The sequence below is a fragment of the Amborella trichopoda genome, chromosome 3, assembly GCF_054954075.1.
Source record: "Amborella trichopoda isolate Santa Cruz 75 chromosome 3, AtrichopodaSantaCruz75HAP2 v2.0, whole genome shotgun sequence".
Lineage (NCBI taxonomy): Eukaryota > Viridiplantae > Streptophyta > Magnoliopsida > Amborellales > Amborellaceae > Amborella > Amborella trichopoda.
Window position 1 is genome coordinate 42,627,771 of NC_142338.1, and position 18,661 is coordinate 42,646,431.

The 18,661-nt window shown below is 33.6% G+C and overlaps 1 protein-coding gene across 2 annotated transcripts; it reads right to left on the bottom strand.

Annotated features, from left to right (window-relative positions):
• Positions 1-987: 987 nt before the first annotated feature.
• LOC18422677 (SWIB/MDM2 domain superfamily protein) lies at positions 988-13,826 on the bottom strand. Of its 2 annotated transcripts, none has more exons than XM_006878559.4 (2): positions 13,478-13,826; positions 988-1,358 (listed from the first exon to the last, which is right to left on the bottom strand). In XM_006878559.4, the coding sequence occupies exons 1-2, from the start codon at positions 13,727-13,729 to the stop codon at positions 1,233-1,235; spliced, it is 378 nt and encodes a 125-aa protein (XP_006878621.1). In that variant the 5' UTR covers positions 13,730-13,826; the 3' UTR covers positions 988-1,232. The 2 variants fall into 2 exon arrangements, with proteins under 2 accessions (XP_006878621.1, XP_088716730.1); XM_088860604.1 differs by having other exon boundaries at positions 988-1,391.
• Between the last annotated feature and the right edge of the window lie 4,835 nt (positions 13,827-18,661).

The following is an 18,661-nucleotide window of genomic DNA, read 5'->3' on the forward strand; positions in this document are numbered from 1 at the left end:
TTATAATAAATTTTAATACTTTTTTCGAAATTTTTTTAAAATTTAATCCGACCGATTCAGCCAATTCCTGATCCGGATCACTGATTCGCCAATCTGGATGGATTTTTGAGATGCCCGATCCTGATCACCGATCCGCTTTTTAAACCATTGCTTGAAAGACATTATGATCTATTGGGGTCTACTATAGCAAATGAGATATTTATGATCAGGTGGGGATTGCTATACCAAATCAATTCTACAGGGGGTTAAGTTAGCTAAAGACTTTAAAATGAAGGTTATCGTGGATGGGGATTCTTTGAATGTGATAAAGTGGATTAGAAAAAAAAAAATGTTAAAAGTACAATGGTAATTGAGAATGCTTAGGAAAAGTTTAGGTATGAATGTTCAGAGATGCAATGTCCATGATGCAGTGTCCATGTCGTGTCCTAAGATGTTCAATTGCTGATGATTTAGCCATAAGAGATTCATTTGTTGATAGAATAAGGTGTTTGTAAAAGGTAGAAGTTGTACTAATGTGAGAGATTATTTGTGTATAATTTTGCAGAAGATTATTCTTACGGTTGGCCCAGGGCCGGGTCAGCCCTGTTCCCCTGAGGGCCTGCCCATTCCTGGCCTTAACCCGATTAAAGGAAACAAAGCAAAAAACAACAAAAATAAATAAATAAATAGGGGAGGAGCTGGGACAGACCAAACCGGGCCTGTCTTGGCCTATCCCTCGGGCCACATTTTGTGGCCTAGGCCCTAAATTTCTAAAGGCCAGGCTAAACAGCCCATTATCACCCCTTATTATTCTTGTAACTTCTGTAGTTCTTTCAAAATATTCTGTAATAAAGAAGTTAGTAACCTTCTTTAAATAAATAAATAAACATACCAAAGGGGGCAACAATCAACGTGTGTATCCATTCCATTCCGAACCTAAATTAGCGCAAAAATGGAATAGATTTGAAAAAGCCCTTCAAACTAACCACAATTGAATAACACCCATCGTACAAAAACCTGTAACTATGATCAGAGAATTGTTTGCAGATGATGCAAAAGCCCACAGTCACTGTCCAAAAGGGCAAATGCAGTGTAGAGAAACTAAATTTGCGTTCAGTATCAGTGCCTAATTGTACAAGGACATAGCAAATCATAACAGCTTCAGTGCAGAGGACATCAGGTACTAGTGGAGTCAAATCAGGTAATGTTGAGGGCAAAAGCAGGAAACAACAGTTCGTAAACCTGAGGCCACCTCAGTTGGGCTTCACGAAATGGACGCTCATCAGCTTTGCAATCTCCAGAATTCCAACTTTGTCCTTCCCTTCAAAGATGGTCTTCAGCTTCTCATCACACATCACCACCTTGCGATCTGCAGGGTTCTGTCGTAGCCATTTATCCCCCACATCCGGTAACTATCATTCAGTTTCTTTATATGGGTGTAAACAAAAATTCCAGTGAAATTCATTTTAGAAAAATAACCGGATTTTATACCACAAGACTGTTATATTTGTTAGAAAGTCACAATCATTTCTAGCAGTCGAATATGAAATCTGACAACTAAAAGTATGTCGCAAATTTCAAGACAAACATTATTCAACTTTGATCACTGTCGATGGCACACCTCAAGATATCTGATTTCAAGTCTCATGGCTAGAGGTGATTGTGACCTTCGTGTCCTAAAAGCAAGTCTTATTTTATGCTTTCTCATGGAGAATCATTCAAACTGAATTTTTTGGTCAATTCAATAACACTCTCATAAAGTGGTAAGACAATACAAGAAACTAAGGCTGTGCCATACCCTTGAGTATGCATGGTATCGTTCTCTTTTGATCAACGATTGTTAGAATAATAATAGCTAAAGAAAGAAAGGAAATATATATTGTGTGACAAAAATATGTATGATCTATATATCCATCAGCAAAAAAACTATGCAGACCATTTGGGGATAGGAGCAAACATATCATAACCAGAGAGCAGGAGGCATTCATCATAACTATACAATATTCTTTTATCCTTCCACCGCAAATCATGGATGAGGAACCAATTGCCTATGGTCTTCACCTTCAAAAACCCATTTGCAGCAGATCCAGGATTTTACACTCAGTGAATTGAGGTACATCAATTCCCATTGTGTCCAAATGCAACAAAGTTCTTCCATAACCTTGTACCGGCAATCATGTTGCACAACTATGGTGGAAGGCCCATGAAACAGTTGAAGAAGTGATAAAAGCAAAGCAGTCATTTAAAGATGTTTCAAGATTCTTGTATCCATGAGGTTTGCACTAAGTCCAATGAGATGCAACCTTGACATTATTGCCAAATATTATTAGGATCAAGATTTTTAGAGGACCCAAAATGACATGATGATGACAGAACGAAGTACTGGAATGTGATGTTCAAACTGTAGGTGCACATAGGCATTTCAGTAATTTCCTAGGCATAAATATTGTACTTAGCAAGGAAGCAAGTCTTAAACAGCACATTAGGGAGCTTCCAGTGTTAAGACGAAGTACTGGAATGTTATGTTCAAACTATAGGTGCACATAGGCATTTCAGTAATTTTCTACGCATAAACATTGTACTTAGCAAGAAAGCAAATCTTAATAAAATCAGCGAAGGAGACCGAGTTGAGTTGTGTTATTAAAGAGACATTTAGTATATCAAGAGACTGGGATAAAAAAAATTTTCTAGCACTCCTTGTACAGAGAAACTAAGAAATTTATACCCACAGACCTGAACAGGGGGAGTATAATACAAGCCTTAGGGCTATCAAAACAGTAGCCCTTAGTTCTATTGCCAAAATAAGATATGATCCCAGATCCCAATGCTGGGTCCCACTATCCATTTCAGAAGAAGGTGATGGCACAAGGACTATGGTTTTGCCAGAATCCTTAATATTAGAGTATGTTTCCCCTTCTAGGAAGATTTTTATACATGAGTTACGTATTTAGTCGCAAGCCAGATCCAAGAAGTAATAGATATCCCAGTAATAATATATAAAAAGTTAGAAGTTTCCACTTCATCCACCCTTTACAAAATCCTAGAAGATTAAGACAAACAAAGCCTAAACAATTTGTCATGCTTTCAATCAAAATTTATTCAAGAACTCAACAAATGAAACGAGGAAAAACAAATGTATGAATTCTAATCATAGAGAGAGAACAAAAACCACGCTTAGCTCAATGACCTAGGGTGAATCATGAATGGATCAAGCACAAAGCTCTCTCATTCATGTAAGACATAATTTTTGTCATGTTATTTAACTTCTATGTTCCAACACTTACAATATAGTCACATTCAAGAGTCAAGGACCTTTGGAGGTGCTCTTAAGATTGATTCCTCGACAAAAAAATACCTAAGATTGAACTTGCCTTAAATCCTTGGAAGTAACATTTTTATGCTTATCATACTAAAAGAATGTCAAAATGGCAATAAGAGTTCTTAAATTTGAACCCAACATGAAAATTTCACATAGGTGTGTCAAATGGCTTATATTGACCAGCAGACCCAAGTCCAATCTGGACCCAGCCTAAGGACCGAAACCACTTAACCTAGACCAGACTAAACCTGACATGGTGTGTGTGTGAGTGTGTGTATATATATATATATATATATATATATATATATATATATATATTGCAATGGTTGCATAATAATATAATGCAACAACCTTCAAAAACCATGTTAAGGCAATTTGTTTGATCCAGATTTTAAAATATACACTGTTTTCATTCTAATGAACAATCACAAAAACGAAAAATTTGAAAATGCAGCCTAGAAAGTATTTTTTTAGCCCAATTAATATAGGCCGTCCATTTTTGTGAGATGTTTAGATCTAGGCCTTAGAATGATCTTTTTCCTTTCCAAATTTTTTAGATAATTTTATTATCATTAGATTAACAATATTAAAGAAGAAACGACTGATTTTGAATTCATAAAGGTCTAGATATTGAAATTCATCAAATTGACAGTCTAGATTTATTGTTGGAGGGGATTCATTTTGACCATATATAGGTTGCAAATTAGTTTTTTTTTTTTTAGATTGATTATTGAGATGAAGAGAGTGTGTGTGCAAAATCTTGCGTCATACAAATACCACAAACATGGTTTTCAAGAAGTGTGGTTGCAATATACTATGATACAACCGTTGCATGAAATCACTGCCCTACAGAGAGAATAATGATCAAGTGAGATCCTTACACATGCCAGGTCCATAGGACCCCAACTATTGACCATTGGATTATACTTGTATTGAAATTTGGATAAATATAAAAAGGTACAACCGGCCAGCTGGTAAGAGCCCTTGTAAGCCTCTTTGCACTCCTCCCGCCCAACAACTCTCTCTCTCTCTACCGCCTCTTATTTCAACCTCTTCTTTCTCCATCTAATTTCCTACTCTTGCCTTTCTCTCTATTGCCTTCTTTCTCCTCTCTCTACCTGCCCCCACCTCTTCTCTTTCTAACTGCCCTTCCCCATATCTCCCTTCGGCTCTCTTTCTCTCTCCAAACTGCTTAGCCAAGATCACTTCTCTCATTTTTAGCTCGTATTTTTTTTATTTATCAAGTGTTATGTATGATAAGGTAAGACACCCCTCATGCTATGACCCAAGGAAAGCTCTCCTCTTTAGGGATTGGCCCAAGGAATTCCCCTGGTTTCATATTTGACCTCTCACTCTACTCACCAAGAAAAGGTTTAGAGGATTGGAAACAACCCCCCCTTCCTCAACCCATTGAATCAATTGCTCTCTCTCTCTACCAACACAAAGATTACAGTTGTTGGAAACCCCTTAATCTGCAGCACATCGTCTCTCTCTCTCTCTCTCTCTCTCTCTCTCTCTCTACACCAACATGAGGATTAAGAGGTTTGGAAATCCCTAATTCCTCAGCCTATTCACACTCTCTCTCTCTCTCTCTCTCTCTCTCTCTCTCTCTCTCTCTCTCTCTCTCTCTCTCTCTCTCTCTCTCTCTACCAACCCAAGAATTATGGTAGTTAGAAACCTCTTAATCTTCAGCCCATTTCTGTCTGTCTCTACACCAACATGAGGATTGGGGTTTTGAAACCCCTTAATCCTCAGCCCATTGAATCTCTCTCTCTCTCTCTCTCTCTCTCTCTCTCTCTCTCTCTCTCTCTCTCTCTCGTCATTTAGTCTCTCTGTCTAGCTCCTTTCTTTACATGTCACCCCTCTTGAAGCCTCTTTTTCACCGACACTCTTGCCCATTTTCTCTTTTCAAGCCTCTTCTTCACCCATACTCTCGCCCATTTTCTCTCTCCAAGTGCTTGATTCTTACTCTTTCTTTGCAAAGGAAGACAACTTTTGTGGCAACTTCTGCTAGCTCAGAAAACAAATACACCATGCGCCTGTGAAAATTTAGCTTAGTTTATCTACAGAATTTGAACTGCTTTATTTTGGAAGACATGGAGAGTTGATGATTAAGGGGGTTCCAGTCCCCTAGGGAGAGAGTTGTCGGTCAGGAGAAACGCAAATAGGCTTACAAAAAAGTAGAAATGTTGTTTGGGTGATTTTACCGGCTAACCGGTTGTACCTTCTTACACTTATCCAAATCTCAATGCAAGTGTAATTTAACGGTTAAGAGTTGGGGTCCTATTTGATGTGCAAGGGTCTCACATGATCATTACGCATATATATGTGTGTGGAAAAAGCTAACAATTGATTGTTATCTAAAAAGTAGTTTAGGTTATGCTCCTGGCTATCCAATCTTGATCGTATGGTTGAAAATGCATTTTACTATGTGAAATTTAATATTTTTTTCTAAAAATGGCTGCGAGTTTAACCTAAACTATTATTCATCTTAGTTATATTTTTATATACCTGTGTGATGGTGTCAAATACATATGTCTAAACTTCAACTTAAACCAGCCTGTAGAAAAAATATTAAATTTCAAATAGTTACACATTTACAACCATCCGATCAAGATTAAATGGTTGGGAGCATAACCTAAAATATTATTCATCTTAGTTACAACCTATTGATAGCTTTATCCACACGCATGCACACACATATATATCTATACATACAGAGAGAGAGAGAGAAAGAGAGAGAGAATCAAAAATTGATTCGTTATTTATTTTTAAAATTCTTATGCACATGAAAATTTGCGTGTTCATGCATCAACTAGGGTGAACCCACCAAATAATAATAATAATTTAAATAAAAAATTAACAAAAATATCCCATAATGTTTTGGGGGTATTTTGGTCAAATTTTTCATTTGAAGTTTTTTGTGTAGCACTCTAATTAGATGCATGGAAACCCTAAACTTCATGTTTAAAGGATTTATAATAAATAAATAAAAATCAAATCAAATTTCATCATGGCCATCCAAAGAACTAGATTCAATCTAGGCAGATTGGGCATACGAGTCGAGGTACGCAAGTTAGGCGTACTTCATCTTTTACCATATATCTATATATATCTAGGCGAAAATGAACAATGATTTCGCCTACCCTCATCACCATCCAAACTTCATCGCACGGTCACAGTTGTCCGATAGTGTTTCAATTTTTATTTTTTTTCAACAAATCCAAATTACTTGAAATTTGGAGTGTGTATACATCTTAGTGAGGCGCACCTAATATAAATATGAAAAAAAATAATTCGTAAAATATAAATTGACCAAAATATGCCCATAAATTTTCGAGGTTATTTTCGTCAATTTATATTTTACGAATTATTTTTTTCATATTTTTATTAAGTGCGCTTCACTAAGATGTACACATATTCCACATTTCAAATCATTCCAATTAGTAAAAAAAATTGAAAAGTTAAACACTACCGGACAACTATGACCGTGCAATGAAGTTTGGATGGTGATGAAGATAGGCGAAATCACTGTTCATTTTCGCCTATAGGCGTTTTGTAGTGTGTGTGTGTATATATATATATATATATATATATATATATATATATATATATATATGGTGCGGTTTGTATAGAGCCTAGGCTCTAAACAATCAAATTAGAGCCTACCTTCAAATAGTATCCAAAAATGTGGTTTCAATACTGAAAATCTTTGTGAAAGCCTTAAAATATATTTTAATTTTAATTTATAAAGTTTAAAAGCTTCAAAAATAATGTAGATTGACAGATCTATGAAAACTTGAAAATCTTGAAAATTGACAGTCCAAAAAGCATTACAAAATACACTATTTCTAAAACCTGAAATCCATTTTTATCTTATGTCCATGCATCTTGATGTCGAGATGATCAATTTGAATATATTTGAGTATCAAAATAACCTCATATGTGCTTTTGACAGATGCGGCCGCATATGCGCCGCATCAAGCCACATCATGGCCGCATCCCGCATCATGGCCGCATCGCCCGCATCTGTTTTCTACGGAAAAAATTCGATTTTGCCCCTCAAGTAGGGGCAAAATGGTCTTTTTGAACTTCCAAAGTTTAGGGAAACTATTCAGGGGGTTATTATACCCCCTAAACAAAGATTTCCAGCCACTTTTGTGGCATTTTTTGCATCAAATCGAGGGAAAAATAAAATTTGGCGAAAAAAAATTTTCATCCAAATCTTCGGTTTGGTGGCGGTTGTGTGATACTTGGATGTTCATTTGATGCCTTTGATTGTTGATTTGGAGATGCTCAGGTGAATTTGTGATAAGAAATTGGGGGTTTCAAAGGCCGTGAGAAGAAATCGAGCACTACTTCACAGAGTCATTAACTTTTTATTCCTTCTTATATAATAATATTGTTATACTTATTTTTGGGGCAATGTCTTCTTCCCAATCTTCTAGTAACAAAGATCCGGCTTGGAAATATGCTAAACTAAAAAATCCGAAAGATAGAAATTGTGTAATATGCTTGCTCTGTAGAAATACTTATATGGGTGGTATTTTTTGACAGAAAGAGCATTTAGCCGGAATTTCTAGGTATGTAAGAACATGCCCACAAGCTACAGATGATATAAAAAAGGAGATTAGAGAATATTTGGATAGATTGAAAAAAGACAGAGAAAAAAAAAAGAAAATAAAGGAATTACTTGATGATATGCAATTATTTGATGATGTTGATGATGATGATATGTCTGAAGTTACTATGAGGCAAAGGAGTACTCATACTCCAACCTCAAGAGAGAGGATTATAAATATTGGTAGTAGTGCAGAGAGAACACCTCTCTCTAAGGGGCCAATGGATTCTTTTTTCACCCTTAGCCCGAAATTGTGGTTCAGGAGAGAAAAAATAACAAAACAAACAACAATTGAAAATAAATATAAGAAAAAACAAAAGAAGTCGGTATGTAAGTGGATTGCAAAGTGGATTTACATGGCCATCATTCCTTTTAATACTATAACTCTAGATAGTTTTGCATGTATAGTCCAAGCAATTGGGCAATATGGCCCAAGACTTATTCCTCCTTCACTACATAAGGTTCAGGAGCCCTTGTTGAAGAATGTTGTATTTGATGTGAATAAAATTTTGATTTCTCAGAGAGAAGGGTGGGAGAAAATATGGGGCCACTATTATGTGTGATGGTTGGTCCTATGGGAAATCAAGGGCATTCATTAATTTTTTGGTTAACTGCCTAACAGGTACTTTTTTTGTTAAGTCTACTGATGCATCAGACAAGTCACATGATGGTACATACTTATGTGGCTTGATGGATAAGATTGTCGATTTTGTTGGGGAGCAAAATGTGGTACAAATTATCACTGACAATGGTGCCAACTATGTTGCAACTGGGCATTTCTTGACTTTGAAAAGGAAGCATATGTTTTGGACTCCTTGCACAGCTCACTGTGTTAATCTTATGCTTAAGGAAATGGATACAACATCTTTATTTAGTGGGGTGATTTCAAGAGCTATGTTTGTTGTTGGATTTATTTACAATCACACCATAGTCCTAAGCATGATGAGGTCTTTTACAAAGAAGAGAGAATTAGTGAGACCGGGGATCACTGGATTTGCAACGTCATTTCTCACTCTTCGAAGCCTAGCCAAGCAAAAAAGTGCCTTGAGGACCATGTTTGCTTCAGAGAAATGGAGTTAAAGCAAATGGTCAAAGCATAAGGATGGGAGAAAGGGTGAAAACATTATTCTGAATACATCTTTTTGGAGTCAAATAATTCTTGCATTGGAGGTGGCTCGCCCTTTAGTGAGAGTGTTTCCACTGGTTGATGGTGATGCGAAGCCTGCCATGGGCTACATACATGAGAATTGAAATAAAAGATGTTTTAAAGGATGATGAAAATATAAGCAAGGCTATACTTGAAATTATTGATAGGAGATTGGATACCCAGCTTCATAGGCACCTACATTCAGCCGGTTATTTTCTAAACCCATCTCTTCACTACAAGCACCGATACATTAAATCAGATCGTGTAATAAAAGGTGGGTTCTTAAATGTGCTGGAGAGTTGGTGCCAGACAAAGATATCTAGGATGAGATCCAGAGCCATGAATTGATTAAGTTCAAGTTAACCTTGGGAAACTTTGGGAGAGATATTGCCACTCGAAATAGGGACACTACATATCCAGGTAATGACCAAAAGCCCAAAAACAATCTTACTTGTCTCTTACTTTATGTATAGTTCCATTGTTTATTTTATACCCTTAATGTTCAACTATATTCTAAATTATAAAATATTATACAGCTGCATGGTGGGCATTATATGGAAGCGAGACACCAAATCTACAACGTCTCGCTATTCGAGTGTTGAATCTCACTTGTAGCTCGTATGGTTCTGAGCGCAATTGGAGTGCACTTGAACATGTAAGTCCTTTACTCTTTATTCCTAATCCTTATTTCTTGAATTTCAATTTTCTAATCTAAAATCTAATTTATCTGATTTCAAATTTCTACCACAGCTCCATACAAAAAAAAGAAATTGGTTGGAGCAAAAAAAGTTGAATGATTTGGTTTATGTGCGGTATAACGAGCAACTTAGGGAGGAGAGGTATGAAAATCGCACGAAGCTCAATATTCAATTATATGAAGCTGATGGTGATTCCATAAGTGAGTGGACCATGGATCCAAGACAAGAGCGTATGTTTGAGGGTGAGGATTTGACATGGCTTAATGTTGAGCTAGCAACAAGGGCTAATGAAGAAGATCGACCTAACACTAGAGCATAAAAGAGTAGATGAGCTACTGGGTCTAGTCGCACTCGTACATTAGCTTCAGAGGTTGAGGAGGAGGAAGCTGGCTCAGAGGAGACTGATGAAGACAAATACATAGAGGCCGTCAAGGATGATATTGATGATGCGCATCTCAAGATGACTTGTTTGATTGATATTTGAAAAAATGAAGTTCAAATTTCAAAATTGACTCTCAAAATGGATGATTGTATTAAGTTATTAACTATTAACTCTTCTTGAGCTTGACTTTTGGATTGTATTTTGTAATATCACTATTTTGTGCTTATGGTTGTACTTATGGTTGTTGATGGTTGTGCTTATAGTTGTGCTCATGGTGCAAATTTGTGCTTATAGTTGTTGATTGTTGAATGCTTTATGAAGCTGGTTTCAAGTTTCTAGTTTCTATCAGGGGATAGGGGATAGTGGATAATTGGATACAGAATCTCCGACAGCTACTAGTTTTGAAGTTAATCATTAAACTAAAATACCTCCTATCACATATATCACCTTCATATTTTTTTCTATTCATCAACTTATTTTTTTAGATTTTTTAGAATTTTTTTACATTTATTGACCACATCATCGCGATGCACCCGCATCTGGGTCGCATCGCCGCATCGACCCCCACCGCATCAAGGCCGCATTTTAAAACACTGGGTCAAGCAAGTGGCACTAATATGGTTTTTGAAGATTGTTTCATTATATTACTATACAATTGTTGCATGAAATCATTCCCTAAAATATGATTTTATATATGAGTATAATTTTCATCTTGGACCTAGCCCCACCTAGCATCTACAACCCTCAATAATGGCATTGTGGAATTATAATTTTTCTTAATCAATTTTATAATTGGGAAGGTGAATGCTTAAGTCATGGGCAAAAAGTCTAAGTCATTGTATGTGTAGATCATTATAATAGTCTTCAATGTAGTCCTAAATTATTACATTGTACTAATAATGTTATCTTTTTATTGTTAGATTGTACTAAACAAGAGGCATTCACGGGAACAATAAAAATCTAGTCCGGAAAACCAAATAACAAATAAACTGCTATATAACTTACAATGGGATCCCATTAATGGATTCTACAGCTGTATTTTTTATTTTATTCTTTCTCTTTCGAGAAGAACAGAACCTCTTTAAAATTAGGCCCCATTTGGAGATGCTAATAGTCATATCAAAGAAATATCCCTGCTGGGCTTTATGAGCAATCCTGAGAAATCTAGTCTTAGCGTCATCATAGTCATATGAAAGAAGATCCATGTTTTGGGAATAAAGGAAAAACAAGTTCTCTTATTGTGGTCTTACAAGCATTGTGGCAGCATTTTGGGAACAAGTGAGATAACAAAAAATAGGTTCCGTCGTGACTAATGACAAAAAATAGGCTCACGTCAAGTTCCGTGGAAGGGTCCTCAGATCATCCAGGAGATGCATGCTACTTCCATCATAGTGATCCTCAATGATGAAGGACAAGAAGAAATTGCATTATTTAGGCCACTAAGTTTGGTGAGCAGTATGTGTGAATCACCAGGTTAAGGGGGTTTTACTTGGGATAAATCATATCACCTTCACAAGAAGTACTAGAAAAAGCAATGCAAATATTTTTTTGAATTGGAAAAGCAAGGGAAACATTAGCTTGAGGTTGAGGGTATGAGGATGAGAACTCCTAGAGGGAAGAACAGCGCATTCAATTCTACAAGACCTCAAAACTTAAAAATAGCCACACAACTAGTAAAATAGCCACATAATAAAAAGAAATCATGATAAAAAATTCATGTCGGCTAAAGCAACAAGAAACCCCAGAAAATATGCACTGTGAAGTTAGCTTACTTCGCATGTACACAAGTTAAAAAATTAAAGCCAAAAGAGAAAGAAATGAAACCACATTTGGATTAACAGTGTCCAAGTGATAGTTAAGATTTAGAAAAGAAAATGCGTTTATGCAAGACAAGTATTCCCTCCTTTTGTTTTTAAACTAAAATTTCACTTTCACAACCACGATAAATACGGATCTTTCACAAATACAATGTAAACACAAATATGAAACCAGAAAGTAAAGGAAAACTGTAAATCATTTTGATTTAAATACATCAAAACCCAGGAGAACTGTAACACTAGCTTCCAAAACCATAACTCACAACAAATAATTCATCTGATGAAACGATGGGATATGCATGTTTAGGATTCAAAAGAGAATAAATATCCATGACTCATACTATTGGTGCCTTGCATCATCAAAACCCTAAAACTATGCACAATTCACAATAAAAACCTAGAATGATGGAGAAAAAAAAAAAATCTAACAGAAACCAAAGCCAATAATTAGAAAAAATATATATATATAACAAAAAAAAATTTCAGAGGAATACCCATCATAAAGATAAATTTCTAATGGAAAAAGAGAAGATATGGCAATATGATGCCACAACCTATGATCCAAGCTCATGAACCCTCAGAAAAGGTGGAACTCACAAAGGAAACCCAAAAAAAATTGTGAAAGGTCCTATCAAAATCCTAACTTATCAAATACCTCTGGAAAATGCGGAATTCAAAAGGAAATATCTGAAGCTATGGTGAAATTAAAAATAAAAAAAATCAAGATTAGCAAAATTTATAACCAAAAAGGAAAACCCAAAATGACCAATACAATGCAACAAAATTAAATAAAGCATAGGAAAAGACGGACTCCCTGAAGAGAGCTCACAGAGGAAAAAGACAAATACATAGAAAAGGAAAACCCATAATAACAAGAAAAATTAAAAATTAAATAAATAAATAAGTACATAAACCCAAGGAAAAGACAGATTCAGGACAGGAAAGCCTAAATGACTGAAAATCAAACACATAAATACTAAATGCAGGAAATGGAACCTACATTGACAATGAAAGGCGCAACAAACACAAACACAAACACAAACACATAAATACTAAATGCAGGAAATGGAACCACATTGACAATGAAAGGCGAAACAAACACAAACACATAAATACTAAATGCAGGAAATGGAACCTACATTTTTATTTTTATTTTAAAGTAGAAATGGAACCTGCATTGACAATGAACGGAGAAACAAACACAAATAAGCCCAAGGGGAATGGAACTAGAAGCACAAATTAGAAATAAAAAATAGGCACTGTTCAAAGTTTCAAACGAGAACCTTCTACTCTGACAAAACATTTGAGATCCATAACAACCCACATAAATGAAATAACTTATCCATGAACAGAAACCCTAAAATAACAGTTACTTATAAGCACTCAATACGAATCCAAATGATGGACATCACTAATGTATAAACAAAAACCCCCAAAATGGAAGTAAAAGACAATCACTGTAATCAACTAGATAGAGAAAGAGAAAGAGACGGAGAGGAAGATAGAGAGAGTACCTGAAGATTGTTTGCCTTAATGTACTCCCAAACCTTTTTCATGGCATCAGTGCGAGAAATATCCGGAACACCGAGAAACTTGCGCATGGCTGGAGAGACAGGAATGCTTTTAAAGATGCCACTGGTACTACGAGCTGGCTTAGCGGTAGGTTTTGGCTGAGAAGGTTTCAAAAGGGAAGGGTTAGCGGTGGATTTTGCTTTAGTTTTGGCAACCGCCATAAGGACTCTGCTCGCTTCGAAAACCCTAGACATGGTGTTATACCTTCTTCCTCTGCAACTCAAAGAGGTTTTTTCGGCCCTTTGTCCTAAACGCAGAGAGGGAGTGTTCGTCCGTGCATTTTAATAAAGCGACGAGAGATTCCCTCGTCCCAAGAAATAAGTAGAGAGAGAACGACGAGAACACCCTGATTCTTTTGTTAAATGCCAAAGTGGCACAGCGATTCAAATTTTAAAGGAGAAAGAGAAATACCCTGGACCCATTAGCAGTTATGGAAAGGTGCCGTAGTCGTTTAAAAGATGATTTTTACAACAAAAAAAATTCTCCGACTTTTTGAAATACGACAAGAATTCCAAGTTTTTCAAAATATTTTCAAAAATTCGTATTTTTTAAAAGAAAAGATAGAAATCCTTATTTTATCTTTTTTAAAAAAAAACTTATTCGCTATAACAGTGGGAGTAATTTTTTATTTAAATCCATATGTAATTGAATTTTGATTTAAAGTAATTTTGATTTAAATCCATATGTAATTGAATTAGATTTAAAGATAAGTACATCAACAGCGGAAGTAAATTAAAAATATTGATCGAGCCTAATTTGGGGCTTTCCTCCTTTTCTTTGTTTTCATGTTTTCTTTTTTTTTCTTTCCCATATAACCTTCATTATCTTAATGAATATTGCCTTTATCAAATAAAATAAAATTTATTGATCTAACAAAAAATTTCATCAAGAATTTCACCAATGAGTTCCTGTAAAAAAAAGTGTATGAAAAAATACAAGCAATATCCTCCTCAAAGAAGTAATCAAAACAATTGTATATTTCAATATAATAGGTAGAATAAGAATAAGAATAACCCAATGGAAAAAAAAAATCCTTTAAACCCATAGCGTCCTTATAAATAGCATGAGAAAGATTCAATGATGCAAAGCTTTAGGTAGCTAGGAATTGAGTGCAAGATTTTAATTTGCTCAAGTATTTTGTTGTTTTTTTTATGCATAAAGAAGTTTGATTAGTTTCATATTTTATTTTCTATTTTTTATTCCATTGGTGTATTCATAGCATTTTGGATGGACCACTAATTTACTTATTTGAGTCTTTATATTTTCTTTTTAATTAACCACAATCTTATATTGATAGTGTTTTTTTTTTTCCTTTGAAAAATAATCCTATACCTTGGTTCACAGTTCTTGTAATTTGCTAGTTAGTTCTTGTGTTTAGTATTGTTGTTGTTGTTTTATTCTATGCTCCCAATAAATCTACGACATGTTTTTTGTTGTGATAACAAAGTAAACATTATTGCTAGATTTATTGAAAGCGTCAACAAAAAATTATTAAATGTCTACTATATATTAAGCAAGAAGGACACCCGCACCATTTTTATGACATGTGTCCCTGTCCCTATTTTTTTTCTTTCTAAAAAAGAATTCAATTGTTGCCAAAGATTCCCACCTCCTTAAAACTCTCCAAAAGGGTTCGACTCATTGTCTATCTTCTCAAAAATTTCAGAGCCAAAAGTTCTTACCTCCTTAAATCTCTTCAATAATCTCCCTCCTTAAATTAAACATCAAAGGTAATATATTTCCTCTCTCATTTCTTTCTCCCATCAATCACCCATATCCTTAAATCTCTATCACTCTATCCTGAAATATGTCTTTCTTTACTTCTCCTTAAATCTCTCTCTCTTCCTTTCCCTCCCTCTCGAGGCGCTCTCTCTCTCTCTCTCAAATCTTTGTTATAAACACAAGAACTAACTAGCAACAACAATTCTATTTGTGTCATTTTCTATTTAACCTCATTATATTTTATTTTTTAAATATATAAATTTAATTTATTGTGTGAATCAGAATTAAAGAAGATCATCATTTGGCTTGAGTAATTGTGGTTGAGCAATTTGAATAATGACAATCGTATTTTCTAATTGTTGTGTAATTGTTGTGATTTTATATCACTTAATCATAGATCTCTGGACACCGTCAAATTTAAAATACCAATTTAAAATGTTAAGTAATAAAATGAGTTTCTTTTATTTATTGTAGTTTAGTACCACATTTATTTGTGATGTTTACCATTTAACCTAATTATATTTTATTTATTAAATTTATAAATCTAATTTATTGTGTGGATCATAAATACAAAAGAATAATATTTGTCTTGATTAATTGTGGTTAAATAATTTGAATTATGATAATAGTATTTTCTAATTTTTGTGTTTATTTTCATAACTATATTGTTGTATCCCTTTATAACAATTATATATTTTAATTAATTGATTAACAAGATAGCATTTGGCTTGAGTAATTGTGGTTGACTAATTTGAATAACAATAATAGTATTTCCTAATTGTTGTCTTTATTTTCATGACGATTATATATTTTAATTAATTGATTAGCATAATATTAATTTGATAATCATAATTAATTATAATAATATAATGACACTTACATAAATAATGTATTAGCATCGTTTATTAATAATAACGAATTATATATATTAAAAATATATGCTTTACAATTAATATAACGAATAATGCTAATAGTGTTTCCTTATTGTTGTGTTTATTTTTATAACTAATAGTATTGTATACTCTAATGACAATTATATATTTTAATTAATTGATTAGCATAATATTAATTTGATAATAATAATTAATTATAATAATATAATGACACTTTAATGTATTAGCATCGTTTATTAATAATAACGAATTATATATATTAAAAATATATGCCTTACAATTAAAATAAGGAATTAATGAACATAATATATTAAAATGAAAACTTATATTCATAATAATTAACATGATTATAGATATTGATATGTATAAATTTAAAGTTATTGAAACTTTATAATATTTTTTATTTATTTAATAATTTATTATTATATAATTATTTACTATAATTTCGTTAGTGGAGATTATGATATATATTTTATATCAATTAATAATGTTTTTCAACAATAATTAACATGGTGATGATTAATCAATTTGATTATATTAATTATAATTCAAAACTATTATAATATTTATAACAAAAAATAACTATAATTATTATTTAGAAACAACAATAGTATGATTGTAATATTTTATTAAATACCATACTTATTACAAAAACAATTATAATTATAGCTTGTATTATTATAAGAGTAATGATCTTATAGGACCCTCTCCCATCCATGTGTGTAGGACCTCAAAGAATCGTCATTAAAGTTGGCACGGATCTCTAAAAAAGTTATCATATGGGTGTGAGACTTGACTTTTCTATAGAACCATGCCAAGTTTAATGGTAATCCTTTGGGGTCCTACACACATGGGTGGGAAAGGGTCTTATAAGATAATTTCTCTTATTATAAATATAACTATACATTAATAAAAATCTTATTATTATAAAAATATATTCCATATTAATTTTTTATTTTTAAAGATACTTTTGGTCGGTATTATAAATGAGATCATTTATGTGCATATGAATAATACTAAGTATACTTTGATAATTAAAAAATACAATAATTTATTTAGTATAATGAAATTAAATATAGTTTGATTAGTCATAGATACAATAATTATGTTATACTATTAGAATTTTAACTAAATAATATTAATACTCATATTAATCTATTTTAATAATGAATAATGATACTATGAGACCCTCCCATACACATGTGAGTAGGACTCTAAAGGATCACCATTAAATTTTGACACAGATATCTAGAAAAGTTATCAATAAACCTTTTCACCCAAGTCCCACACCCATACGATAAAATTTCGAATATGGTGGGTAAATAGTGAATAATCATGAGCATTTCGTTTCAACCTAGCATTCAGAATGACATGTCGAAACTATTCAAATCAAGCTCTTGGAGCTTATTTTAAACCATACAAAGATTTTTTCAAATGACATACTATAGACAATACCCTGGAGGAGGTCTTATATATATTGTCTTTCAAATGTCCATGAAGAAATGCATTCTTCACATCCATTTGAGAGATAGTCCACTGATGAATAGCTGAAAGGGCAATTATTGTATGTATAGTGATATCATGTTAACAACAGGAGTAAATGTTTCATAATAGTCCATGTCATGTAACCTTTAGCAACTAGTCGTACTTTATATCGCTCAATCCCTCCATCAGACTTAAGGTTCACAAAAAAAATCCATTTACTTCCAATAATAGATGTGTGAGGAGGACACGATACAATATGTCAAGTGTTATTTTCTAACAAGGTACTTATTTCTACATCCATAGCCTCTTTCCAACAAAGCATAGTCAATGATTGTTAGTAGGTGGAAGGAATATCAACTTAAATTGAAAGGGTAAACAATGATCTAGGAAGTAAACAAAGATCTAGGTGTTTTGAAGGAATTTCAACAATATCAAGAGAAGTAAACAAAACTCTAGGTTGTAGTGAAACGTCAAAATCATCAAAAGAAAAACCATATCGGTCAGGTAGGTGAGTTACATGTGAAGAATGTCGTAACTGGATGGAGTTATCAAAATAAACAGTGTTAGGAGAAAATGAGAAGGGAAGATAATTACTTACAAGTAAGGCGGAAGTTTGACCTTGCTCTAGTTAGTGAGATAGAGGAGGCATATATTGGTTTTGTTTGCCCTGATGTTGATACACCAAAAGTTGTGATGATTTATTTGTGGTGTTGGCATCTGAGAAATCTGATAAGAAATGATAAAGGATCTAGTTGATTTAATAATTGAAGGGTAATAAAATAGGTTTTCCATAAAAGATGACATTGCAAGAAACACATAGACGACGAGCTATTAGATCATAACGTAGAAATCTCTTTTGGTCAGGATAGTAAACCACAAAACACAAGTGGCTGCTTGAACATAAAACTTTGTTCTTTCATGTACAGGAAGATGAACAAAACAGACACATCCAAAAACATGTAAGACAAAATAATCAGGATGAACATGAAATAATTAATAATATGGAGATTGTTTATGCAAAACTGA